The sequence below is a fragment of the Carcharodon carcharias genome (assembly GCF_017639515.1).
Source record: "Carcharodon carcharias isolate sCarCar2 chromosome 39 unlocalized genomic scaffold, sCarCar2.pri SUPER_39_unloc_6, whole genome shotgun sequence".
Lineage (NCBI taxonomy): Eukaryota > Metazoa > Chordata > Chondrichthyes > Lamniformes > Lamnidae > Carcharodon > Carcharodon carcharias.
In genome coordinates, this window is record NW_024470845.1 from 378,920 (window position 1) to 406,605 (window position 27,686).

The window sequence follows — 27,686 nt, forward strand, 5'->3', positions numbered from 1 at the left end:
TTGGAATTGCTCAGGAGAGGTGTGTGTCCGTGTCGGCTGGCCCCCTCCCCGCCACACTGAGCCGCCCTGTCCCAATTCTCCGGGGTCATCGTTCCTCCTCCTCGTCCCCCGCCTCGCCCGCTCGTATCCCTCCCTCACGGCTGCTCGGCTTTCTTCTTGACGGAGATGCGTTTCTTGCGGGCGGCCAGCATCTCGTAGAACGGGTCGATGCTGACGGCTGCCCTGTTGGTTGTGTGGGGGGTGGGCGGGGGGGGGGGGGGGTTTGGGCGGGGTGGGGTGTGGGGAAGAAGGAAAAGGTGGAGAGGAGGTAATTAGAACAGAGCAGCGAGACCATCCGACGCTTCAAACATCAATAAATGTCAGGAACAAACTGTCCATCTCTCCCGAGCCCAATCCCAAACATTATCAGAGTTAAAAACCTTTGCTCGTTTACTAGCATCAGATTAAAAAGAAATAGAGGGAGCTTTACTCTGTATCTAACTCCGTGTTGTACCTGTCCTGGGAGTGTTCGATGGGGACAGTGTAGAGGGAGATTTACTCTGTATCTAACCCCGTGCTGTATCTGTCCTGGGAGTGTTTGATGGGGACGGTGTAGAGGGAGATTTACTCTGTATCTAACCCCGTGCTGTACCTGTCCTGGGAGTGTTTGATGGGGACGGTGTAGAGGGAGATTTACTCTGTATCTAACCCTGTGCTGTACCTGTCCTGGGAGTGTTTAATGGGGACAGTGTAGCGGGAGATTTACTCTGTATCTAACCCCGTGCTGTACCTGTCCTGGGAGTGTTTGATGGGGACAGTGTAGAGGGAGCTTTACTCTGTATCTAACCCCGTGCTGTACCTGTCCTGGGAGTGTTTGATGGGGACAGTGTAGAGGGAGATTTACTCTGTATCTAACCCCGTGCTGTACCTGTCCTGGGAGTGTTTGATGGGGACAGTGTAGAGGGAGATTTACTCTGTATCTAACCCCGTGCTGTACCTGTCCTGGGAGTGTTTGATGGGGACAGTGTAGAGGGAGATTTACTCTGTATCTAACCCCGTGCTGTACCTGTCCTGGGAGTGTTTGATGGGGACAGTGTAGAGGGAGATTTACTCTGTATCTAACCCCGTGCTGTAAATGTCCTGGGAGTGTTTGATGGGGACAGTGTAGAGGGAGATTTACTCTGTATCTAACCCCGTGCTGTACCTGTCCTGGGAGTGTTTGATGGGGACGGTGTAGAGGGAGACTTACTCTGTATTGTAGACGTCACAAGAGTTAGGGCACAAGCTTCAAATTGTTTCTAACCACTTGGCCCATCGTGTAGTTGCTGGCTCTCTGTGGAGGGGAATCCAGTCTCTCCCACTCCCTGGCTCTCTCCCCTGCAGCTTCACTTCCTCCAAGTGCCCATATTACCCTCGTTCCAAAATCGTTCATCGTCTCTACTTCCAGCCCCCTGAAGGGCAGCGACTTCCTGGTCATTGCCACTCACTGGTTAAGAACCAACTTCCTCACATCCCCTCCACCCCCCCCGCACCCGTCAACTGCATCTCTTATCCAAAATCTTTAAACTGCAATGTCCTCGTGCCACAAGCTGATGGGAAACGGCTTTACTCTGGCGTGAAACAGAACTGTTGGAGCACAGGAGGCGGCCTTTGGGCCCCATCCTGTCTGCACTGGGTCTCCCAGTGAGCAACCCACCTCGTCTCACTCCCCTGCCGTAACCCCGCACACTGCCCGTTTCCAGATCACAGTCTGACCCCCTCTCGAACGCCTCGATGGACCCAGCCTCCCCCCCCCGCCACACTCTCAGGCAACGCATTCCAGACCCTAACCACTCGCTGCGTGAGGCTGTTCCTCCCCCCCATGTCGCTGTTGCTTCTTCCACCGATCCCCTCAAATCCGTCTCGCTCTTGATCCTTCCGCCAACAGGAACAGTTTCTCCCTCCCTCACCCTGTCCAGGTCCCTCGTGACTTTTGAGCGCCTCCATTAACTCACCTCCCCACCTTCTCTTCTCCCAGGGAGAACAGTCCCAACTGCTCCAGTCTACCCACGGACCTGAAGTTCCTCAACCCTGGAACCATTTTCTCCTTCAATCTTTTCCGCTCTCTCTCCAACCCCTTCACATCCTTCCTCAAGTGCGGAGCCCAGAACGGGACACAATACTCCAGCTGAGGCCCAACCAGTGCCTTCACAGAAGAGGCCCTTCGGCCCATCGAGTCTGTAGCGACCTGTGAGAAACACCTGACCTACCTACCTAATCCCATTCAGCAGCACTTGGCCCCATAGCCTTGAATGTTATGACGTGCCAAGAGCTCATCCAGGTACTTTTTAAAGGATGTGAGGCTAACCCGCCTCCATCACCCTCCCAGGCAGTGCATTCCAGACCCTCACCACCCTCTGGGTGAAAATCACATCCCCCCTAAACTTCCTGCCCCTCACCTTGAGCTTATGTCCCCTTGTGACTGACCCTTCAACTAAAGGGGAACAGCTGCTCCCTACCCACCCTGTCCATGCCCCTCATAATCTTGTACACCTCGATCAGGTCGCCCCTCAGTCTTCTCTGCTCCAACGGAAACAACCCAAGTCTATCCAACCTCCCTTCATCACTCAAATGTTTCATCCCAGGCAACATCCTGGTGAATCTCCTCTGCAACCCCTCCAGCGCAATCACATCCTTCCTATAATGTGGTGACCAGAACTGCACACAGTACTCCAGCTGTGGCCTCACCACGGTTCTATACAATCACATCCTTATACAAGTTCAACACACCCTCCCTGCTCTTGTACTCTATGCCCCTGCTAATAAAGCCTAGGATAGTCAACACCTCATGAACCAGCCTCTCAACCTGTCCTTCCACCTTCAATGATACATGAACATGTATCCCAGGGTCCCTCTGCTCCTGCAGCCTCTCTAGAGTGGTGCCCTGTATTTTACACCGTCTTACTAAAATTAATCGCTTCACATTTCACCGCATTAAAGTGCATCTGCTACTTGCCCGCTCCCTTCCACCAATGTGTCTACGTCCTTTGGAAGATCAACACCCTCCTCCTCCTCCCAGTTCACAATCCTTCTACCCCAGTTTGCATTTAACAGGAAGCAAGCAGGGGCCATGAGGAGCAAAGCAATAGGTTGATGGGGGCGAGATAACAACTGGGTGGGGGGGAGGGGTGGGGTGGGGGGGGGAATCTGGGGAGGAGGGGGGGTGGTCTGGGGAGGGGGGGGGGGCGGGTGGTCTGGGGAGGGAGGGGTGGTCTGGGGAGGGGGGGTGCAGCGCAGGAACAGAGCAGTCGGACTGAATGAGCCATCCTGATTCAGACCATTACCCCTGCGCCCTTCCATCGAAGGAATCTCTCAAGGGGCAAGACCCCTGCCCTTAGAAAAAAAGCATCTCTTTCAAATGTTTTGCCCCCTTCCCTCAGGGTCAAGGGGGGAAATATCGAAAGGGAATCGGATTTCTGCTTATATTCTCTCACAGGATGTGGGTGTCACTGGCTGGGCCCAGCAGTTATTGCCCGTCCCTAATTGCCCCTTGAGAAGGTGGTGGGTGAGCTGCCTTCTTGAACCAGTCCATGTGGTGTAGGTACACCCACAGCGCTGTTAGGGAGGGAGTTCCAGGATTTTGTCCCTGTGGTGTAGGTACACCCACAGCGCTGTTAGGGAGGGAGTTCCAGGATTTTGTCCCTGTGGTGTAGGTACACCCACAGTGCTGTTAGGGAGGGAGTTCCAGGATTTTGTCCCTGTGGTGTAGGTACACCCACAGTGCTGTTAGGGAGGGAGTTCCAGGATTTTGTCCCTGTGGTGTAGGTACACCCACAGTGCTGTTAGGGAGGGAGTTCCAGGATTTTGTCCCTGTGGTGTAGGTACACCCACAGTGCTGTTAGAGAGGGAGTTCCAGGATTTTGTCCCTGTGGTGTAGGTACACCCACAGTGCTGTTAGGGAGGGAGTTCCAGGATTTTGTCCCTGTGGTGTAGGTACACCCACGGTGCTGTCAGGGAGGGAGTTCCAGGATTTTGTCCCTGTGGTGTAGGTACACCCACAGTGCTGTTAGGGAGGGAGTTCCAGGATTTTGTCCCTGTGGTGTAGGTACACCCACAGTGCTGTTAGAGAGGGAGTTCCAGGATTTTGTCCCTGTGGTGTAGGTACACCCACAGTGCTGTTAGGGAGGGAGTTCCAGGATTTTGTCCCTGTGGTGGAGGTACACCCACAGTGCTGTTAGCGAAGGAGTTCCAGGATTTTGTCCCTGTGGCGTAGGTACACCCACAGTGCTGTTAGTGAAGGAGTTCCAGGATTTTGTCCCTGTGGTGTAGGTACACCCACGGTGCTGTTAGGGAGGGAGTTCCAGGATTTTGTCCCTGTGGTGTAGGTATACCCACGGTGCTGTTAGGGAGGGAGTTCCAGGATTTTGTCCCTGTGGTGTAGGTACACCCACAGTGCTGTTAGGGAGGGAGTTCCAGGATTTTGTCCCTGTGGTGTAGGTACACCCACAGTGCTGTTAGGGAGGGAGTTCCAGGATTTTGTCCCTGTGGTGTAGGTACACCCACGGCGCTGTTAGGGAGGGAGTTGCAGGGTTTTGACCCAGCGACAGTGAAGGAACGGCCGATATGTTTCCAAGTCAGGATGGTGAGCGGCTTGGAGGGGAACTGCCAGGCGGTGGTGTTCCCATGTGTCTGCTGCCCTTGTCCTTCTAGATTGTAGTGGCTGTGGGTTTGGAAGGTGCTGTTGAAGGAGCCTTGGTGAGTTGCTGCAGTGCATCTTGTAGGTGGTACACACACTGCTGCTACTGTGCGTCTGTGGTGGAGGGAGTGAATGTTTGTGGATGGGGTGCCGATCAAGTGGGGCTGCTTTGGACTGGACGGTGTCGAGCTTCTTGGGTGTTGTGGGAGTTGCACTCATCCAGGTAAGTGGGGAGTATCCCATCACACTCCTGACTTGTGCCTTGTAGATGGGGCCATGGAGGGATTTGAACAGGAGGATGAGAATTGTAGGGGCTGGAGGAGGTTACAGAGATAGGGAGGGAGGGGGTGAGAGAGGAATTTGAACAGGAGGATGAGAATTGTAGGGGCTGGAGGAGGTTACAGTGATAGGGAGGGAGGGTGTGAGGGAGGGATTTGAACAGGAGGATGAGAATTGTAGGGGCTGGAGGAGGTTACAGAGATAGTGAGGAAGGGGGTGAGGGAGGGATTTGAACAGGAGGATGAGAATTGTAGGGGATGGAGGAGGTTACAGAGATAGGGAGGGAGGGGGTGAGGGAGGGATTGGAACAGGAGGATGAGAATTGTAGGGGCTGGAGGAGGTTACAGAGATAGGGAGGGAGGGGGTGAGGGAGGGATTTGAACAGGAGGATGAGAATTGTAGGGGCTGGAGGAGGTTACAGTGATAGGGAGGGAGGGTGTGAGGGAGGGATTTGAACAGGAGGATGGGAATTTTGGGGGCTGGAGGAGGTTACAGAGATAGGGAGGGAGGGGGTGAGGGAGGGATTTGAACAGGAGGATGAGAATTGTTAGGGCTGGAGGAGGTTACAGAGATAGGGAGGGAGGGGGTGAGGGAGGGATTTGAACAGGAGGATGAGAATTGTAGGGGATGGAGGAGATTACAGAGATAGGGAGGGAGGGGGTGAGGGAGGGATTTGAACAGGAGGATGGGAATTGGAGGGTCTGGAGGGGGTTACAGGGACAGGGAGGGAGGGGGTGTGGGGCCATGGAGGGTGTTAGCAGACTGGGAGGTCAGCGAGCAGGGGGAGGGGAGGGTTGTAATCGGGGTTCAATGGGAGTTCGGGGACAGGATGTGTTGATGTTGAGGTTGAGGTTTGCCATGAGCTGATGTTTACGGGAAGCTTGACAAGTGCGGACCCTCCTGGCTTGTTCCCCCCAACACCCCGACCCCACTCACTTGATACACTTGATCCACTCGTCCTTCTCCTCGGGAGTGGGAGCAGATATCCGGTAGACCATGTGGTTCCCCTCCACCACTCGTCCGTCTGCCTCTGTCTTACACGCCTTGATCAACTGTCCCCGGTTATTGGGGATATACAGCTCGAAGCAGTTCTGTGGGAGAAGATGGAGCGAGAGAGACAGGGAGAGAGAGAGAGAGAGAGGGGAGGGAGAGAGAGAGAGGCGGGAGAGAGAGAGGCGGGAGAGAGAGAGGCGGGAGACAGAGAGAGAGAGAGGGGCGGGGTGATAGGGGGAGAGAGAGAGGGGGAGTGAGAGAGAGAGAGAGAGAGGGGAGGGAGAGAGAGAGAGGCGGGAGAGAGAGAGGCGGGAGAGAGAGAGAGGCGGGAGAGAGAGAGAAAGAGAGGGGCGGGGTGATGGGGGAGAGAGAGAGGGGGAGTGAGAGAGAGAGAGAGGAGGGGGAGAGAGAGAGAGAGAGAGAGGTGAGAGAGAGAGAGGGGGAGAGAGGGAGAGAGGGGGAGAGAGAGGGGAGAGAGGGGAGAAAGAGAGAGAGGGGGAGAGAGGGGAGAGAGAGAGGGGAGAGGGAGAGGGAAAGAGATGACGGGGGAGAAAGACAAACAGAGGGAGAGACAGACGGAGTGGATGCAGAGAGATGGGAAGGGCAGACAGGGGGGAAGAGAGGGGGAGGGGGGGAAACAAGAGCGGGGAGAGAGAGAGGGGAAGAGAAAGAATGGGGAGAGAAAGAGGGGGAGAGAGAGAGGGGAGAGAGAGAGAGGGGAGAGAGAGAGGGGATGAGAGAGAGGGGGGGAGAGAGAGCGAGAGAGAGAGGGAGAGGGGAGAGAGAGAGGCGGAGGGGGAGAGAGAGAGAAGCGGGGGGGGGAAGAGAGGGGTGGATAGATAGGAGGAGACAACGAGAGAGGGGGAGACAGAGAAAGGGGTGGGACAGGAGAAGAGGGAGAGAGGAAGAGAGAGGGAGGGAGAGAGAGAGAGAGAGACAGAGGGAGAGAGCAAGAGAGAAAGAGACAGAGACAGAGGGAGAAAGAGGGAGAGAGCGTGAGAATGTGTCAGGATGAGACAGCCTCTTCCGGCTCCCCGAGATCACTTCGTCCCGAATGCCGGTGAACTTCAAGAGGTGAGTTAATGCACCGTGGCCTGAATTGTGTTGCAGGATCCAGACATTGCCCCAGAAGCGCTGCAAACGACACCCAACTATAGCCCAACTTCACCTGTATCTAACCCCGTGCTGCACCTGTCCTGGGAGTGTTTGATGGGGACAGTGTAGAGGGAGCTTTACTCTGTATCTAACCCTGTGCTATACCTGTCCTGGGAGTGTTTGATGGGGACGGTGTAGAGGGAGATTTACTCTGTATCTAACCCTGTGCTATACCTGTCCTGGGAGTGTTTGATGGGGACAGTGTAGAGGGAGCGTAACTCTGTATCTAACCCCGTGCTGTAACTGTCCTGGGAGTGTTTGATGGGGACAGTGTAGAGTGAGATTTACTCTGTATCTAACCCCATGCTGTACCTGTCCTGGGAGTGTTTGATGGGGACAGTGTAGAGGGATCTTTACTCTGTATCTAACCCTGTGCTATACCTGTCCTGGGAGAGTTTGATCGGGACAGTGTAGAGAGAGCTTTACTCTGTATCTAACCCCGTGCTGTACCTGTCCTGGGAGTGTTTGATGGGGACAGTGTAGAGGGATCTTTACTCTGTATCTAACCCTGTGCTATACCTGTCCTGGGAGAGTTTGATCAGGACAGTGTAGAGGGAGCTTTACTCTGTATCTAACCCCGTGCTGTACCTGTCCTGGGTGTGTTTGCTGGGGACAGTGTAAAGAGAGCGTTACTCAGTACCTAACCCCGTGTCGTACCTGTCCTGGGAGTGTTTGATGGGGACAGTGTAGAGGGAGCTTTACTCCGTACCTAACCCTGTGCTGTACCTGTCCTGGGAGGGTTGGATGGGGACGGTGTAGAGGGAGCTTTACTCTGTATCTAACTCCGTGCTATACCTGTCCTGGGAGTGTTTGATGGGGACAGTGTAGAGGGAGCATTACTCTGTATCTAACCCCGTGCTATACCTGTCCTGGGAGCGTTTGATGGGGACAGTGTAGAGGGAACTTTACTCTGTATCTAACCCCCTGCTGTACCTGTCCTGGGAGTGTTTGATGGGGACAGAGTAGAGGGAGCTTTACTCTGTATCTAACCCCATGCTGTACCTATCCTGGGAGTGTTTGATGGGGACAGTGTAGAGGGAACTTTACTCTGTATCTAACCCCGTGCTGTACCTGTCCTGGGAGTGTTTGATGGGGACGGTGTAGAGGGAGACTTACTCTGTATCTAACCACGTGCTGTACCTGTCCTGGGTGTGTTTGCTGGGGACAGTGTAAAGGGAGCGTTACTCAGTACCTAGCCCCGTGTCGTACCTGTCCTGGGTGTGTTGGATGGGGACAGTGTAGACGGAGATTTACTCTGTATCTAACTCCGTGCTATACCTGTCCTGGGAGTTTTTGATGGGTACAGTGTAGAGGGACCTTTACTCTGTATCTAACCCTGTGCTGTACCTGTCCTGGGAGTGTTTGATGGGGACAGTGTAGAGGGAGATTTACTCTGTATCTAACCCCGTGCTGTACCTGTCCTGGGAGTGTTTCATGGGAACAGTGTAGAGGGAGCTTTACTCTGTATCTAACCCTGTGCTCTACCTGTCCTGGGAGTGTTTGATGGGGACAGTGTAGAGGGAACTTTACTGTGTATCTAACTCCGCGCTGTACCTCTCTCGGGAGTGTTTGATGGGGACAGTGTAGAGGGAGGTTTACTCTGTATCTAACCCCGTGCTGTACCTGTCCTGGGAGTGTTTGATGGGGAAAGTGTAGAGGGTGGTTTACTCTGTATCTAACCCCGTGCTGTACCTGTCCTGGGAGTGTTTGATGGGGAAAGTGTAGAGGGAGGTTTACTCTGTATCTAACCCCGTGCTGTACCTGTCCTGGGAGAATTTGATGGGGACAGTGTAGAGGGAGATTTACTCTGTATCTAACCCTGTGCTGTACCTGCCCTGGGAGTGTTTGATGGGGACAGTGTAGAGGGATATTTACTCTGTATCTAACTCCGTGCTGTACCTGCCCTGGGAGTGTTTGATGGGGACAGTGTAGAGGGAGCTTTACTCTGTATCTAACCCCATGCTGTACCTGTCCTGGGTGTGTTTGATGGGGACAGTGTAGAGGGAGATTTACTCTGTATCTAACCCCGTGCTGTACCTGCCCTGGGAGTGTTTGAAGGGGACAGTGTCGAGGGAGCTTTATTCTGTATCTAACCCCGTGCTGTACCTGTCCTGGGAGTGTTTGATGGGGACAGTGTAGAGGCAGCTTTACTCTGTATCTAACCCCGTGCTGTACCTGTCCTGGGAGTGTTTGATGGGGACAGTGTAGAGGGAACTTTACTCTGTATCTAACCCCGTGCTGTATCTGTCCTGGGAGTATTTGATGGGGACAGTGTCGAGGGAATAGTTAGATAAATTCGATCCCTCTTTCAAACAGCAGGCACAGGCCCCCCGGGCTGACCCCACCCCTCCACCTATCCCCTTGCGCGATGGTGGACACTCACTGGCTTCCTGGGATCTTCCACCTCTCGGATGCTGAGATTTTCCAGCGGGATAATTCCCCTGGGCTCTTTGTCCTGCCAAAGAATGAAGGGAAGATGTTGTCAGTGCGATGCAGCAGAGCGAGCACAGGAGGTTGGCAATTGGGAGGGTCTAAAAAGGCTCGACCGTGAGGTGGCGACATGGACTGAAGTGAGTGATGGGGTGAATCGGTACTGAGGGAGATGTATATACTCTAGGATTTGAGCTCCATAAACCAGACTGACACTCCCCTCCCCCCCACCGGTGCCAGTACTGAGGGAGTGCTGCAGTGTCGGAGGTAGATGAATATACTCTAGGATTTGAGCTACATAATCCAGGCCGACACTCCCTCCAGTGCCAGTACTGAGGGAGTGCTGCACTGTCGGAGGTAGATGCATATACTCTAGGATTTGAGCTACATAATCCAGGCCGACACTCCCCCTGGTGCCAGTACTGAGGGAGTGCTGCACTGTCGGAGGGAGATGTATATACTCTAGGATTTGAGCTACATAATCCAGGCTGACACTCCCCCCCGGTGCCAGTACTGAGGGAGTGCTGCACTGTTGGAGGGAGATGTACATACTCTAGGATTTGAGCTACATAATCCAGGCCGACACTCCCCCCGGTGCCAGTACTGAGGGAGTGCTGCACTGTCGGAGGGAGATGTATATACTGTAGGATTTGAGCTCTATAATCCAGGCCGACAATCCTCCCCGGTGCCAGTACTGAGGGAGTGCTGCACTGTCGGAGGGAGATGTATATACTGTAGGATTTGAGCTCTATAATCCAGGCCGACACACCCCCGGTGCCAGTACTGAGGGAGTGCTGCACTGTCAGAGGGAGATGTATATACTCTAGGCTTTGAGCTACATAATCCAGACTGACAGGAGCGTCAGTGCCTCGTTCTGCTTTCCAGGGAGCGGGATGAGTGTGGAGCGTAATAAGGTGGTGAGGGGAACGCTGTGGGCTGGTTTAAGGGAGCAGGAGGATATCAAAGGGTCTCTGGGATGTGCTTCTCCCTGGGATTCCCCCCTTGCCGCCACCCCACCCCCTCCCCCCTACTGTCACACCGCTGGCTTCCTTCTTACCGTTGTGTACTCGAAGTAGTACAGACAGTTATCGGTGAGGATGAACCAACGTCGTTTCCACGTCTTCACTCTGCCTCCTGCCGGGTTTTGTTGAGGGGAAGGTCGGGTGTGGTGGAGGGTTTGGTGGGAAGAGCGGGTCAAGGGGTGGGGTGGGATGTAGAGAGAGAGACAATGACTGAGTATTCCCAAAAACGGAGCCGATTCAGCCGATCAGGAGCAGGGAGCGGGAGGAGGCGAGTCAAGGATCACAGCCCACCCTGTACCACAGCTTAAAGGGAGGGAGGGAGGGAGGGAGAGAAAGAGAGAGAGAGAGAGAGAGAGAGGGAGAGGGTGAGGGAGAGAGAGAGAGGGGGAGATAGTGCGTGTGGAAGTGGTCAGGAGGAGGGCCTCACACCCTCACACTCGGATTACTCAGCTCGGATTATTCGGGAGGGAGGAGGCAGCAAACGGGTTTCAGAATCGGCAGACCGCAACAGCAGAGGAGGCCATTCCGCTCCCTGCCATCTGTCCTGGGCTCTCCCAATGAACATTGCGCCCCACTCTCCCTCGCCCCACCTCCACCCAACCCCCCCACCCCCCCTCCCCGCAACCCCACACTGACCAAGTGGGCTCAGCCTGGGAGCAGCGTTGCCATGGAGGAAGCATCAGTTCATGGCGACTGACAGTTAACTGCCAAGCACTGTTTGAAACTCAAGCCAGGCAGCTTGGCCCTGACTGGTCTGGTCTGAGGAATGAGTCGGGGAATGGCTGTCACGTATTTTGCCCAGCTGGAACGGGGCGCAACGTGTGGCCCATCTCCTTTCCGTCTGCAAAGGAAAGGGTCCCGTGCATTAATCTATGTAGCCACAGTGTGCTGCACCGGGAGGTGTGGGGGTGGGGGGAGGGGTGGGGGGTGGAGCCCGACTGACAATCTTAAGTCGGACGTCAGTGTAAGTCTTAGTGTGCGCTGAGGATTATTGAGCTAACGTCGTCCAATCGCGGAATCGCCCCTAACGTTGGAGGCTGTGCTTTTGAGTTTTGCAAGCACGGACGGACGGGCTGGTCGGGTCCGGCCTGCACCTGGCCTGTTGCTCCCGACTTCCAGATGAAACGAGGATGGAAGCGATTTCAAAACGTCCAGCTCCTGCCGTTCGCTGACTCATTCCTCAGACCCAATCAGGGTCAAGCCGCCCGGTTTGGATTTCAAACAGCGCTTGGCAGTTGACTGTCAGTCGCCATCAACTGGTGCATCCTCCATGGCAACACCGCTACCAATCAGAGCCCACTTCCCAACCAATTTTCCCCTCTTGAGTGATGATCAAAATATTGGGTTATTTTTTAAGAGGGGGGGGGTGGGGGGCGCAATTCAATCTACTCTCATCGCCGTTCCAGTCAGCGTTCCCCAAAGTGGCAACGACTTGCTGCGCGGACACGTTCCCGTTTTACCGTCCCATCGCAGCCCATCTGAAATCAGGGCGGGCGTCGGGGGGTGAGGGGGGGGGGCGGGGATGGGTTTAACTCGGACACGAGGTCAGGCCGGAAGCTTCAGGTCCGAGTCCTGCCCCAGGACTCGACGGCCAGGGCAAAGTGGGGTTCGTGACATGGGTCAAGTGTCAACCTGTCAATCCTTCCAATGTGGCAGGTGGGTAAGAGAGAGAGAGAGAGATTCGCACCACATTAAGAGTTAGGAGCAGGAGTGAGGCCACTCAGCCCCTCGAGCCTGCTCCCCCATTCAATAAGGTCACGGCTGATCCGATTGTAACCTCAACCCCACATTCCCGCCTCCTCCCCCCGATAACCTTTCACCCCCCCCTTGTGAATCAAGAATCTATCTCGCTCGGCCTTAAAAATATTCTGAGTCTCTGCCTCCACTGCCTTTTGGAGGAAGAGAGTTCCAAAGACTCACCACCCTCCAAGAGACAAAAAATCCCCTCATCTCTGTTTAACATGGGTGACCCCTTATTTTTAAACAGTGACCACCCCCCCCACCTTGTTCTAGATTCTCCCACAAGAGGAAACACCCTCTCCACATCCACCCTGTCAAGTCCCTTCAGGATCGTCCATGTTTCAATCGAGTCTCCTCTCACTCTTCTAGACTCCAGCGGATACAAGCCGAGTCCGTCCAACCTTTCCTTGTAAGACATTGGTCTCTTTATTTAAGGAAGGATGTTAAGTGCGTTGGAAGCGGTGCAGAGAAGGTTCACCAGACTAACACCAGGAATGGGTGGACACAGAAATACCTGGAAAACTTCAGCAGGTCTGGCCTCGTAAGACAGCCCGCCCACTCCTGGGATAAAAGCCAAAAACTGCGGACGCTGGAAATCCAAAACAAAAACAGAAACAGGAATACCTGGAAAACCTCAGCAGGTCTGGCAGCATCGGCGGAGAAGAAAAGAGTTGACGTTTCGAGTCCTCGTGACCCTTCGACAGTTCTGTCGAAGGGTCACGAGGACTCAAAACGTCAACTGCGCACTTCTCCACCGATGCTGCCAGACCTGCTGAGTTTTTCCAGGTATTTCTGTGTCTGCCCATTCCTGGTGCGAGTCTGGTGAACCTTCTCTGAACGGCTTCCAACGAACTTACATCCTTCCTTAAATAAGGAGACCAATGTCTTGAGTGGAGGCCAGGAGTGGACAATCAGCCTCCAGAGGAGCCACCTTTGGGAGTCCAGGCAAAGGCACAAGGGGTGCAGGGCCAAGAGGTTGTCCAAGGTGGAAGGGGCCGCAGAAGATGCCACTATCCTGCTGCCAGGGTATACAGGCAGCGAAGCAGCTACCTCAGTATGACTGAGGTGCAGTGCTGAAGGAAGCTCGGACTCTCAAGGGAGACAGTCAACTATATCCGTCAGATGATTGGCCCTGAGATCTCCCCGATAACATTCTATTAGCTTCCCTCATTACCTGCTGTACCTGCATACCGGCCTTTTGTGATTCATGCACCAGGACACCCAGATCCCTCTGCACCCTCTCACCATTAGCCTCAGTTTCTCCCATGTTCCAGGTCGGTCACATGATAGAAAGAATGCCTCTACCGTCACTCTGCATCGCTCCAGATTACAACATACGTGCGGAGAACGCGTGTAACCACAGGAACTTGGACTGTCCAGTGGGCTGGACTGACAGCGTGGATCAGACTGCCATCAGCAGTGCAGGATTCGATCACGACTCCAGCTGAGGTCAGGAAGCGAAGGGTCGGACCTGCCTTTGGACAGGGAACCGAAGAGGGAGGAAGGAGAAGAAGAAACCCGGAGGGCGCACCTCTCTCTCCCTCTCTCACGCGCGCAGTTTCCCAGTGCTGCGCCGTGCTCGCCATGTGGCCACAGCTCTCCTTCACGCCGCCTGCTTTCGCTCCAGATCTCTGGCGGGGGCTATTCGACAGCGCGGGCGAGCCCTGCGCGGGGGGGGGGGGGGGGGGGGGGTGGCGGGTAGAGGGAGGGAGACGGTGATGCTCTTGGGAGGTGGGGGCAATGGGGAGGGGGTGGGGGCAAAGAAGAGTGTGAAGTCGTCCATTCAGGATTGTCCATCTATTAGCCCCACAGTGCCAACGAGGAGCACGGGTATTGGCGTACAGCCTGCCAGGCGGCGTTGCCATGGCACAGGGCAGGAGTGGAGGGGTGGCAGCAGAGACCCCTCAGCGGACACTCAGCATGAGAGGGCACAAGGTGGGCGTTGGGTCTCTGGAGAATGACCCGTCCTTGGGGTGAGCCGGGGGGGTGGGGGGGGGGTTGTTAGGGAGCTCCGCCTGCAATCCTCCTCCTCAGTGGGCACAAATGCCCAGGGGAGGGACGCAGAAATGGTGGGAGTGGGGTTATAGGAGGGCTAGGAGAGGGTGGGGGGGCACGGAGAGAAAGAAAGGGAGAGAGAGAGAGAGAGACAAAGAACGAGAGAGCGAGCGAGGCAGAGAGCAAGGGCGAGGGTGAGAGTGAGAGCGAGGGTGAGGGTGAGAGTGAGAGCGAGGCAGAGAGCGAGGGCGAGAGTGAGAGCGAGGGTGAGGGTGAGAGTGAGAGCGAGGCAGAGAGCGAGGGCGAGGGTGAGAGTGAGAGCGAGGGTGAGGGTGAGGGTGAGAGTGAGAGCGAGGCAGAGAGCGAGGGCGAGGGTGAGAGTGAGAGCGAGGGTGAGGGTGAGAGTGAGAGCGAGGCAGAGGGCGAGGGTGAGAGTGAGAGCGAGGCAGAGGGCGAGGGTGAGAGTGAGAGCGAGGCAGAGGGCGAGGGCGAGGGTGAGAGAGAGCGAGGCAGAGGGCGAGGGTGAGAGTGAGAGCGAGGCAGAGAGCGAGGGCGAGGGTGAGAGTGAGAGCGAGGCAGAGGGCGAGGGTGAGAGAGAGCGAGGCAGAGGGCGAGGGTGAGAGAGAGCGAGGCAGAGGGCGAGGGTGAGAGTGAGAGCGAGGCAGAGGGCGAGGTGAGAGTGAGAGTGAGAGCGAGGCAGAGAGCGAGGGCGAGGGTGAGAGTGAGAGCGAGGCAGAGGGCGAGGGTGAGAGTGAGAGTGAGAGCGAGGCAGAGGGCGAGGGTGAGAGTGAGAGCGAGGCAGAGAGCGAGGGCGAGGGTGAGAGTGAGAGCGAGGCAGAGGGCGAGGGTGAGAGTGAGAGTGAGAGCGAGGCAGAGGGCGAGGGTGAGAGTGAGAGCGAGGCAGAGAGCGAGGGCGAGGGTGAGAGTGAGAGCGAGGCAGAGGGCGAGGGTGAGAGTGAGAGTGAGAGTGAGGCAGAGGGCGAGGGTGAGAGTGAGAGCGAGGCAGAGAGCGAGGGCGAGGGTGAGAGTGAGACCGAGGCAGAGAGCGAGGGCGAGGGTGAGAGTGGGAGCGAGGCAGAGAGCGAGGGCGAGGGTGAGAGTGAGAGCGAGGCAGAGGGCGAGGGTGAGAGAGAGCGAGGCAGAGGACGAGGGTGAGAGTGAGAGCGAGGCAGAGGGCGAGGGTGAGAGTGAGAGCGAGGCAGAGGGCGAGGGTGAGAGTGGGAGCGAGGCAGAGAGCGAGGGCGAGGGTGAGAGTGACAGCGAGGCAGAGGGCGAGGGTGAGAGAGAGCGAGGCAGAGGGCGAGGGTGAGAGTGAGAGCGAGGCAGAGAGCGAGGGCGAGGGTGAGAGTGAGAGCGAGGCAGAGAGCGAGGGCGAGGCAGAGAGCGAGGGTGAGAGTGAGAGCGAGGCAGAGAGCGAGGGCGAGGGTGAGAGTGAGAGCGAGGCAGAGGGCGAGGGTGAGAGTGAGAGCGAGGCAGAGAGCGAGGGCGAGGGTGAGAGTGAGAGCGAGGCAGAGGGCGAGGGTGAGAGAGAGCGAGGCAGAGGGCGAGGGTGAGAGAGAGCGAGGCAGAGGGCGAGGGTGAGAGTGAGAGCGAGGCAGAGGGCGAGGGTGAGAGTGAGAGTGAGAGCGAGGCAGAGAGCGAGGGCGAGGGTGAGAGTGAGAGCGAGGCAGAGGGCGAGAGTGAGAGCGAGGCAGAGGGCGAGGGCGAGGGTGAGAGTGAGAGCGAGGCAGAGAGCGAGGGCGAGGGTGAGAGTGAGCGTGGCAGAGGGCGAGGGTGAGAGTGAGAGTGAGGCAGAGGGCGAGGGTGAGAGTGAGAGCGAGGCAGAGAGCGAGGGCGAGGGTGAGAGTGAGAGCGAGGCAGAGAGCGAGGGCGAGGGTGAGAGTGGGAGCGAGGCAGAGAGCGAGGGCGAGGGTGAGAGTGAGAGCGAGGCAGAGGGCGAGGGTGAGAGAGAGCGAGGCAGAGGACGAGGGTGAGAGTGAGAGCGAGGCAGAGGGCGAGGGCGAGGGTGAGAGTGAGAGCGAGGCAGAGAGCGAGGGTGAGAGTGGGAGCGAGGCAGAGAGCGAGGGCGAGGGTGAGAGTGACAGCGAGGCAGAGGGCGAGGGTGAGAGAGAGCGAGGCAGAGGGTGAGGGTGAGAGTGAGAGCGAGGCAGAGAGCGAGGGCGAGGGTGAGAGCGAGGCAGAGAGCAAGGGCGAGGGTGAGAGTGAGAGCGAGGCAGAGAGCGAGGGCGAGGCAGAGAGCGAGGGCGAGGCAGAGAGCGAGGGTGAGGCAGAGAGTGAGGGTGAGAGTGAGAGCGAGGGCGAGGCAGAGAGCAAAGGCGAGGGCAAGGCAGAGAGCGAGAGCGAGGCAGAGAGCGAGGGTGAGAGTGAGAGCGAGGGCAAAGCAGAGAGCAAAGGCGAGGGCAAGGCAGAGAGCGAGGGTGAGGAAGAGAGCGAGGGCGAGGCAGACAGCGAGGGTGAGAGTGAGAGCGAGGGCGAGGCAGGGAGCAAGGGCAAAGGTGAGGCAGAGAGCGAGGGCGAGGGTGAGGGTGAGGCAGAGAGCGAGGGTGAGGCAGAGAGCGAGAGCGGGGCAGAGAGCGAGGGCGGGGCAGAGAGCGAGAGCAGGGCAGAGAGCGAGGGCGAGGCAGAGAGCAAGGGCGGGGCAGAGAGCAAGGGCGAGGCAGAGGGCAAGGGTGAGGCAGAGAGTGAGGGCGAGGCAGAGAGCGAGGGCGAGGGTGAGGCAGAGAGCGAGGGCAAGGCAGAGAGTGAGGGCGACGGTGAGGCAGAGAGTGAGGGCGAGGCAGACAGCGAAGGCGAGGTTGAGACAGAGGGCAAGGGCGAGGCAGAGAGCGAGGGTGAGGCAGAGAGTGAGGGCGAGGCAGAGAGTGAGGGCGAGGGTGAGGCAGAGAGCGAGGGCGAGGCAGAGAGCGAGGGCGAGGCAGAGAGCGAGAGTGAGGGCGAGGGTGAGGCAGAGTGAGGGCGAGGGTGAGGCAGAGAGCGAGGGCGAGGCAGAGAGTGAGGGCGAGGGTGAGTTAGAGAGCGAGGGCGAAGGTGAGGCAGAGAGCGAGGGCGAGGGTGAGGCAGAGAGCGAGGGCGAGGGTGAGGCAGCGAGCGAGGGAGAGGCAGCGAGCGAGGCCAAGGGCGAGGCAGAGAGCGAGGGAGAGGGCGAGGCAGTGAGCAAGGGCGAGGCAGCAAATGAGGGAGAGGCAGCACGCGAGGGCGAGAGCGAGGCAGCGACTGGGGGTGAGGGCGAGGCAGAGAGCGAGGGCGAGGATGAAACAGTGAGCGAGGGCGAGGCAGAGAGCAAGGGCAAGGCAGAGGGCAAGGGCAAGGCAGAGAGTGAGGGCAAGGGTGAAGCAGAGGGCGAGGCAGAGAGTGAGGGCGAGGCAGAGAGTGAGGGCAAGGGTGAGGCAGAGAGTGAGGGCGAGGCAGAGGGCGAGGCAGAGGGCGAGGGTGAGGCAGAGAGTGAGGGCGAGGTAGAGGATGGCGAGGCAGATAGTGAGGGCGAGGGTGAGGCAGAGAGCGAGGGCGAGGCAGAGAGCGAGGGCAAGGCAGAGAGCGAGGGTGAGGCAGACAGAGAGCGAGGCAGAGGGCGAGGGCGAGGCAGACAGCGAGGGCGAGGGTGAGGCAGAGAGCGAGGGCAAGGCAGAGAGCGAGGGCGAGGCACAGGGCAAGGGCGAGGCAGAGGGCGAGGGCGAGGCAGAGGGCGAGGCAGAGGGCGAAGGCGAGGCAGAGGGAGAGGGCGAGGCAGAGGGAGAGGGCGAGGCAGAGAGCGAGGGCAAGGCATGGAGCGAGGGCGAGGCAGAGAGCGAGGGCGAGGGTGAAGCAGCGAGCGAGGACGAGGGCAAGGGTGAAGCAGCGAGTGAGGGTGAGGGCGAGGGTGAAGCAGTGAGCGAGTGCGAGGCAGCAAGCGAGGGCGAGGGTGAAGCAGCGAGCGAAGGCGAGGGTAAAGCAGCGAGCGAGGACGAGGCAGAGAGCAAGAGAGGCAGAGAGCGAGGGTGAGGCAGAGAGCGAGAGAGGCTGAGAGAGAGCGAGAGAGGCAGAGAGAGCGAGAGAGGCAGAGAGAGCGAGAGAGAAGCAGAGAGAGAGCGAGAGAAGCAGAGAGAGAGCGAGAGAGGCAGAGAGAGAGCGAGAGAGGCAGAGAGAGAGCGAGAGAGGCAAAGAGAGAGCGAGAGAGGCAGAGTGAGAGCGAGAGAGGCAGGGTGAGAGCGAGAGAGGCAGAGAGAGAGCGAGAGAGGCAGAGAGAGAGCGAGAGAGGCAGAGAGAGAGCGAGAGAGGCAGGGTGAGAGTGAGAGAGGCAGGGTGAGAGCGCGAGAGTCAAGGTGAGAGCGAGAGAGGCAGAGAGACAGCGAGAGAGGCAGGGTGAGAGCGAGAGAGGCAGAGAGAGAGCGAGAGAGGCAGAGAGAGCGAGAGATGCAGGGTGAGAGCAAGAGAGGCAGAGAGAGAGCGAGAGAGGCAGAGAGAGAACGAGAGAGGCAAAGAGAGAGCGAGAGAGGCAGGGTGAGAGCGAGAGAGGCAGAGAGAGAGCGAGAGAGGCAGGGTGAGAGCGAGAGAGGCAGAGAGAGAGCGAGAGAGGCTAAGAGAGAGCGAGAGAGGCTAAGAGAGAGCGAGAGAGGCAGAGTGAGAGCGATAGAGGCAGGGTGAGAGCGAGAGAGGCAGAGTGAGAGCGAGAGAGGCAGAGTGAGAGCGAGAGAGGCAGAGAGAGAGAGAAAGAGGCAAAGAGAGAGCGAGAGAGGCAGAGAGAGCGAGAGAGGCAGAGAGAGATCGAGAGAGGCAGAGTGAGAGCGAGAGAGGCAGAGTGAAAGCGAGAGAGGCAGAGAGAGATTGAGAGAGGCAGAGTGAGAGCGAGAGAGGCAGAGAGAGAGCGAGAGAGGCAGAGAGAGAGCGAGAGAGGCAGAGAGAGAGCGAGAGAGGCAGAGAGAGAGTGAGAGAGGCAGAGAGAGAGCGAGAGAGGCAGAGTGAGAGCGAGAGAGGCAGGGTGAGAGCCAGAGAGTCAGGGTGAGAGCGAGAGAGGACGAGAGAGAGCGAGAGAGGCAGAGAGAGAGCGAGAGAGGCAGGGTGAGAGCGACAGAGGCAGAGTAAGAGCGAGAGAGGCAAAGAGAGAGCGAGAGAGGCAAAGAGAGAGTGAGAGAGGCAGAGAGAGAGCGAGAGAGGCAGAGAGAGAGCGAGAGAGGCAGAGTGAGAGCGAGAGAGGCAGGGTGAGAGCCAGAGAGTCAGGGTGAGAGCGAGAGAGGACGAGAGAGAGCGAGAGAGGCAGAGAGAGAGCGAGAGAGGCAGGGTGAGAGCGACAGAGGCAGAGTAAGAGCGAGAGAGGCAAAGAGAGAGCGAGAGAGGCAAAGAGAGAGTGAGAGAGTCAGAGAGAGAGCGAGAGAGGCAGAGGGAGAGCGAGAGAGGCAGAGAGAGAGCGAGAGAGGCAAAGAGAGCGAAAGAGGCAAAGAGAGAGCAAGAGAGGCAAAGAGAGAGCGAGAGAGGCAGAGAGAGAGCGAGAGAGGCAGAGAGAGAGCGAGAGAGGCAGGGTGAGAGCAAGAGAGGCAGAGAGAGAGCGATAGAGGCAAAGAGAGAGCGAGAGAGGCAGAGTGAGAGCGATAGAGGCAGGGTGAGAGCGAGATAGGCAGAGTGAGAGCGAGAGAGGCAGAGTGAGAGCGAGAGAGGCAGAGAGAGAGCGAAAGAGGCAAAGAGAGAGCGAAAGAGGCAAAGAGAGAGCGAGAGAGGCAGAGAGAGAGCGAGAGAGGCAGAGAGAGATCGAGAGAGGCAGAGTGAGAGCGAGAGAGGCAGAGTGAGAGCGAGAGAGGCAGAGAGAGATTGAGAGAGGCAGAGTGAGAGCGAGAGAGGCAGAGAGAGCGAGAGAGGCAGAGAGAGAGCGAGAGAGGCAGAGTGAGAGCGAGAGAGGCAGAGAGCGAGAGAGGCAGGGTGAGAGCGAGAGAGGCAGGGTGAGAGCGAGAGAGGCAGAGAGAGAGCAAGAGAGGCAGAGAGAGAGCGAGAGAGGCAGAGTGAGACCGAGAGAGGGAGAAAGAGAGCGAGAGAGGCAGAGAGAGAGGGAGAGAGGTAGAGAGAGCAAGAGAGGCAGAGAGAGAGCGAGAGAGGCAGGGTGAGAGCGAGAGATGCAGAGTGTGAGTGAGAGAGAGTGAGAGAGGCAGAGTGAGAGCGAGAGAGGCAGAGTGAGAGCGAGAGAGGCAGAGAGAGAGCAAGAGACGCAGAGAGAGAGCGAGAGTGGCAGGGTGAGAGCAAGAGAGGCAGAGAGCGAGAGAGGCAGAGAGAGAGCGAGAGAGGCAGAGGAAGAGCGAGAGGGGCAGAGAGAGAGCGAGAGAGGCAGAGATAGAGCGAGAGAGGCAGGGTGAGAGCGAGAGAGCCAGGGTGAGAGCGAGAGAGCCAGGGTGAGTGCGAGAGAGCCAAGGTGAGAGCGAGAGAGCCAGGGTGAGAGCGAGAGAGCCAGGGTGAGAGCGAGAGAGGCAGAGAGAGAGCGAGAGAGGCAGGGTGAGAGCGAGAGAGGCAGAGAGAGAGCGAGAGCGGCAGAGAGAGCGAGAGAGGCACAGAGAGAGCGAGAGTGGCAGAGAGAGAGCGAGAGAGGCAGAGAGAGAGCGAGAGTGGCAGAGTGAGAGCGAGAGTGGCAGAGTGAGAGCGAGAGTGGCAGAGTGAGAGCGAGAGTGGCAGAGTGAGAGCGAGAGAGGCAGAGAGAGAGCGAGAGAGGCAGAGAGAGAGCGAGAGAGGCAGGGTGTGAGTGAGAGAGGCAGAGAGAGAGCGAGAGAAACAGAGAGAGTGCGAGAGAGGCTGAGAGAGAGCGAGAGAGGCAGAGAGAGAGCGAGAGAGGGAGAGAGAGAGCGAGAGAGGCAGAGTGAGAGCGAGAGAAGCAGAGAGAGAGCGAGAGAGGCAGAGAGAGCGCGAGAGAGGCAGAGAGAGAGCGAGAGAGGGAGAGAGAGAGCGAGAGAGGCAGAGAGTGCGCGAGAGAGGCAGAGAGAGAGCGAGAGAGGCAGAGAGAGAGCGAGAGAGGGAGATAGAGAGCGAGAGAGGGAGGGAGAGAGCGAGAGAGGCAGAGTGAGAGCGAGAGAAGCAGTGAGAGTGCGAGAGAGGCAGAGAGAGCGCGAGAGAGGCAGCGACCATGTGCCGGAGAGTGAGGGCGAGATGGAGGGGGAGAATGAGGCAGAGGGGGAAGAACAAGGTGGAGAGCAAAAACGAGGCGGAGAGCGAGAGAGGCAGATCGAGTGAGAGTGTGCTAAAGAATCAGAGAGAGCGGAGAGAGTGAGGGAGAGATTGAGAGAGGCAGAGAGATAGAGCAAGTGAGGCAGTGAATGAGAGAGAGAGACAGAGAGAGAGGGAGAGAGGCAATGAGAGAGAGAGACACACAGAGAGGGAGAGAGGCAGTGAGGGAGAGAGAGACACAGAGAGAGAGGGAGAGAGGCAGTGAGAGAGAGAGAGAGGCAGAGAAAGGCAGTGAGCAAGAGAGAGAGGCAGAGAAAGGCAGTGAGCAAGAGAGAGAGGCAGTGAGCGAGTGAGAGGGAGAGAGGCAGAGAGAGGGAGAGAAGCAGAGAGAGAGAGCGAGAGAGGCAGCGAGCGAGAGCGAGAGAGAGAGACAGAGAGAGAGGGAGAGAGGCAGAGAGCGAGGGAGAGAATGAGAGAGACAGCGAGCGAGAGAGGCAGTGAGAGAGAGAATGAGGGAGGCAGTGAGCGAGAGAGAGAGACAGAGAGAGAGGCAGTAAGCAAGGAAGAGAGTCAGTGAGCGAGGGAGAGAGAGTCAGTGAGCGAGGGAGAGAGAGGCAGTGAGCGAGGGAGAGAGAGGCAGTGAGCGAGGGAGAGAGAGGCAGTGAGCGAGGAAGAGAGAGGCAGTGAGCGAGGGAGAGAAAGAAGTGAGCGAGGGAGAGAGAGGCAGTGAGCGAGGGAGAGAGAGGCAGTGAGCGAGGGAGAGGCAGTGAGCGAGGGAGAGAGAGGCAGTGAGCGAGGCAGAGAGAGGCAGTGAGCGAGGGAGAGAGAGGCAGTGAGCGAGAGGGCGAGCGCAAGTGAGAGAGAGACAGGGAGGAACAGAGAAAGATAGAGAGACAGGAAGAGAGCGAGAGAAAGAGACAGGGAGAGAGTATGGGATAGACAGAGAGAGCGAGAGGCAGACGGAGAGGGAGAGAGACAGGGAGGCAAGAGAGAGGGTGCGATAGTGGGGGGGGGCAACAGAGAGAGAGAGAGGGGGAGACAGAGAGAGAGAGAGAGAGAGAGCCACAGAGAGGGAGGGAACAGCAGAGAGACAGAGTGAGGAAGAGACAGAGACAGAGAGACGGAGAGAGAGAGTGTGAAACAGAGAGAGTGAAAGAGAGAGAGAGAAAGACAGAACTAGAGAGACAGAGAGAGAGAGAAACGGAGAGAAAGACGTTTGTAAAGAGACGGAGAGAGAGACAGGGGGAGAGAGAGAATCTGGAGCTGTGGAGGGAGACATGCAGGGTCCGTGCGGGCTGGTGGGAAGGAGGCCAAGTGGGATTTGGCGAGAGGTATCATCCCGATTTACCTACCTCCTAAGAGGAAGAGCAAGCAGAGAGCACACAGAGAGCGAGGGGAGCCATTCGTCAGCAACGAGAGGGGGTGGAAGAGACAGGGTTGGGGAGTGTGGAGGGAGCGAGGAAGACAAGACCCCATCGGAAACAAGACAGCACGCGCAGACACACACACACAGACACACGCGCAGACACACACACACACGCGCAGACACACACACACACACACATAAACACACACACGCGCAGACACACACACACACAGACACACGCGCAGACACACACACACACACGCGCAGACACACACACACACACATAAACACACACACGCGCAGACACACACACACATAAACACACACGCAGACACACACACACACAGACACAGTGCAGACACACACGCAGACACACAGACACACACACGTACGCACACACACACACACACATGCAGACACAGACACACACACACACACACAAACACACACACGCAGACACACACACACGCAGACACACACAAACACAGACACAGACACACACAAACACAGACACAGACACACACACACAGACACACAAACACACACACACACACACACAAGGGACAAGGATGGAGGGCAGGGCGGGGGGAGGGAGGGGGGTACACAGAAACAGAGAGAGAGAAAGAGAGAGAGAAAAAGGTTATTTTAAAAAAGGAAAAAAAAAGCGGGTGGAGAAAAACAGCAGCCAGTTTCTTGTGAGAACACGCAAACTCATTCCTGCCGACAGCGGGACAGGGACAGAGGGAACTTTTGATTTCAATCGGGTGGTGGGGGTGATGGGCTGGTTAAAAAGCCCAACGCCCTGGAACACGAGGGGTGGAGAGGGGTCTCCGCACTCTGACAAACTGCCCCCCACCCCACCCCCTGCCCAGGGGACAGGGACTTTCATGGGTGTTGGCTTCACTGACCCCTCCCCACCCCACCGCCCCCCCCACCCCCACCACTCCCACCGCACCCCCCCCAAACCCCCCCACGGCCGACGCCCCCCCCCCCCCCCCCCGCCCCACCCCACCGTCCCTCCACCCAGCCACCCTACTGATTCTCCACCGCTAGCTGGACAGGGACATGTGTGGACTGGGCGTTCCCCTGGTTTTTCAGCGCACACACTCACACTGACGCAAGCACAGACACAGGCACACTGACACTGACACAGACACAGGCACAAACACACACACACTCACACTGACACTGACACAGACACAGGCACACACACACTCACACTGACACAGACACAGGCACACACACACACACTCACTGACACAGGCACAGGCACACACACACTCACACTGACACAGACACAGGCACACACACTCACTGACACAGGCACAAACACACACACTCACTGACACAGACACAGGCACACACACACACACACTGACACAGGCACAGACACAGGCACACACACTGACGCACACTCAAACTCACTAACGCACAAACTCACTCTGACACACTGATGCACACACGCTCACACTGACACACGCACTTTGACACAAACACTCACACTGACAGACACACACACACGCTCAAACTGACACACGCACTTTGACACAAACACTCACTGACACTGACAGACACACTCTGTCTCACACACGCACACACTTAGTAACACACTGGCATACTCTCACTCTCAGACACACGCACACTGACACACACACACACATACAATGACACACGCGCACACACACATACACAATGATACACACCTACCCACCAAACCACAGATCTACCCCCACTCACACCCAAGCATACCCACCCACGCACAAACACCCACCCAACCACATGCACACAAAACACAGCCACACACAAGTGCACTCCCACACACACACACAAACGCACACACATACTCCCCTTGGTGTTGGGACAGCAGAGAGGAACATGGTCGCTGGGGGGCGGGGGGGGGGGGGGGAGTACGCGAGAGTGGGTGGGCTTACGGCAATCGACGGGGAGGGTTAAAAGGGCGGAAACCGAACAAGAACGTTAGCGGGGAATGAGGACGGTGATCAGGAGCTGTGGCGAGAACCCTGCCACGGATGGACAGCTGCAGGCAGAGAGGAGGGGGGGGAACAGAGAGAGAGAGAGAGAGAGCCCCCCCCCCGCGGAGGGGTCGACGCTCGCAGTGTCCAAGTCAGGGGTGGCGTGGAGTCAGGCCAGGTTGGTGTGAGGGGAAGGGGTGGGGATTGGGAGGGGTGGGGTGGGGGTCTAAGGGGCAGGATGGTGTGAGGCTGGACGGGTAGGAGATATGGGCAGGAGAGAAGGGTAGGGAGAGGAACGTCAGGGGGCAGAGTTGGAGGGGGGGGGGCAATTTGTCCGAGCGAGGGAGGAGCAATCCTGTGGGTGGGGCCACCGAGGGGACCGTGAGGGAGAGGAACCTCACCACCCTCTCTCTCTCTCTCCCTCCCTCCCTCCGCCTCCTGCTCCGGGGCAGTACCTCTGGCCCCGAGGCCGGTTCCACCAGCCCTCCCCGCAACCCAGCGGGGAAGGCCCCGGCTCCAGCGAGAGCCCCGGGGACGTTCGACCGCGTGGGGCATCGTCGGCGGGATCGGAGCCCCGGCCACGACGCAGGGTCTTCCCTCCGCCCCCGGAACCCCACCTCATCGCCAAGGCTGCCACAGCTCAGCCAGGTGGGTGCGCCAGCCATGCCCCCACCCCCTCACCCTCCCCTCTTCCCCACCGCCCCCCCCCCAACCCCCCCACCCCCCGCCCCCCCCTTTCTCACCGAGCTTCAGCAACCAGCCTTCGCGGTCCGGGTTGAAGAAGGTGTGAGTCAGGTCGTTGCCATCGTCCTCCGGGATCTTGAAGGGCTCGTTCTTGATGCTGTCGTACAGGTTCTGGTGGTGGCAGAGGGAGACAAGAGAGGGGTTAGCGGGGAAACAGCCACAAGGGGCGCGGGAGGCCATTCAGCCCCTCGATCGCGCTTCCCTGGGCCAGCTTCGGAAAGTTATTCCATCACAGGGTGCGGGGGGGTGGTGGGGGGGGAGTCGCTGGCCGGGCCGGGCACCTCTTGCCCCTTCCTGTTAGTGAGGGAGTTGCAGGATTTTGTCCCTGTGGTGTAGGTACACCCACAGTGCTGTTAGGGAGGGAGTTCCAGGATTTTGTCCCTGTGGTGTAGGTACACCCACAGTGCTGTTAGGGAGGGAGTTCCAGGATTTTGTCCCTGTGGTGTAGGTACACCCACAGTGCTGTTAGGGAGGGAGTTCCAGGGTTTTGACACAGCGACAGTAAAGGAACGGCCAATATATTTCCAGGTCAGGCTGGTGAGTGACTCAGAGGGGAACTTCCAGGTGCTGGTGTTCCCCATGCATCTGCTGCCCTTGTCCTTCTAGATGGTAGTGGACGTGGGTTTGGAAGTTGCTGCCGAAGGAGCCTTGGTGAGTTGCTGCAGTGTGACAGGGGGAGAGAGATAGGGGAAGGAACGAGAGAGAGTGGAGGGAGCGAGAGAGATGGGTGAGGGAGCGAGAGAGATGGGTGAGGGAGCGAGAGGTGGCACACACTGCTGCCACTGTGCGTCGGTGGTGGAGGGAGTGAATGGTTGTGGATGGGGTGCCGATCAAGCGGGGCTGCTTTGTCCTGGATGGTGTCGAGCTTCTTGAGTGTTGTGGGAGCTGCATTCATCCAGGCAAGTGGGGAGTATCCCAACACACTCCTGACTTGTTGCCTTGTGGATGGTGGACAGGCTTTGGGCGAGTCAAGCGGTGAGTTACTCATAAAAAATGAAGGCTGATCTTCCAGCCGCCTGCTCTCCTCAATTCCCTCGGCGTCGGGAAAGCTTTCGATCTCGCTGGCTCTAATAGACGGCTGAGCATCCAGAACCCTCTGGGGTAGAGGACACCAAAGATACAGCCCGCTCCCGGCCAGGAAATTTCTCCTGTACTGGAAGCTACATATATTAATGCATGGGGCGCCTGCACCTGGCAAACAGGAAGGACATAGAGACACATTGCGCCTGATTCACCTAAACGAAATAAATGACAGCCATTCGCTGATTCATTCGCCAGGGCAATGTCTTGGCCAATGAGAGCCAAGCCGCCTGGTTTCAATTTCAACTGATGCTCGGCAGTTAACTGTCAGCCAGCATCAACTGGTGCAGACACCATGGCAACGCCTCTACCAATCAAGAGTCCGCTTGCCAACCATTCAGCACACTCTTCTCATCCAGTATAAATTGTTGCTTCCTTTATATTTGGCATTCTTGCTGACCTCCCTGCTCCCCCTGGTTCTAGACTCTTCGGTCGGGAAGTGGGCAGGCTGCGGGTGGCGGGGGGTGGTGGGTGGGTGTTGGGGGCAGGGGGCAGCCTCTCAGCATCGAGCCTGACAAACCCAGCCCCTCCTCTCAGATTCTGATCCCTATCGACGAGAACGCTTCCCGTTCCTTCGAAACTCTCGAGAACGTTGGCGCGCTCTCCTCAATCACTCCTCAGAGGGCACACTCCCGGACTTCGGGAGCGTGAGCGCCCCTCCCCCGGTTCCCCCGCCGGCACCTCGTACTCACCCGCAGCAGGTCCTCCGGCAGGTCCCCGCCATCGTTGATCCCCCGGTTCATGGTGATGAATCGCTCGACGGTGGGTTTGTCCCGGACGTTGGGGTTGTGGAGGCTGGTGTTCAGCATTATAATGGCGAAGGAGAGAACATAGCAAGTGTCTGTGCAGAGAGAGAGAGAGAGAGAGAGAGAGATTGGTGAACGGGGGGGACGAGGGGGAGGAGGAAAAGAGGCAGAGTGAACAGGAGGGAGACAGAGAGGGGGGAGGGAAGACAGAGAGGGGGGTAGGGAAGACAGAGAGGGGCGGAGGGAAGACAGAGAGGGGCGGAGGGAAGACAGAGAGAGGCGGAGGGAAGACAGAGAGGGGGGAGGGAAGACAGAGAGGGGCGGAGGGAAGTCAGAGAGGGGCGGAGGGAAGACAGAGAGGGGGAGGGAAGACAGAGAGGGGGGAGGGGAACCAGA

General features: G+C 57.8%; 1 protein-coding gene across 1 annotated transcript; it reads right to left on the reverse strand.

The window, feature by feature from the left end:
* On the reverse strand, positions 1–27,384 carry LOC121274987 (cytohesin-2). The gene is made up of 6 exons (XM_041182379.1): positions 27,237–27,384; positions 25,464–25,575; positions 10,569–10,645; positions 9,465–9,536; positions 5,870–6,024; positions 1–222 (listed from the first exon to the last, which is right to left on the reverse strand). Exons 1-6 carry the CDS (start codon positions 27,351–27,353, stop codon positions 135–137), a joined length of 621 nt encoding a protein of 206 aa, XP_041038313.1. The 5' UTR covers positions 27,354–27,384; the 3' UTR covers positions 1–134.
* Between the last annotated feature and the right edge of the window lie 302 nt (positions 27,385–27,686).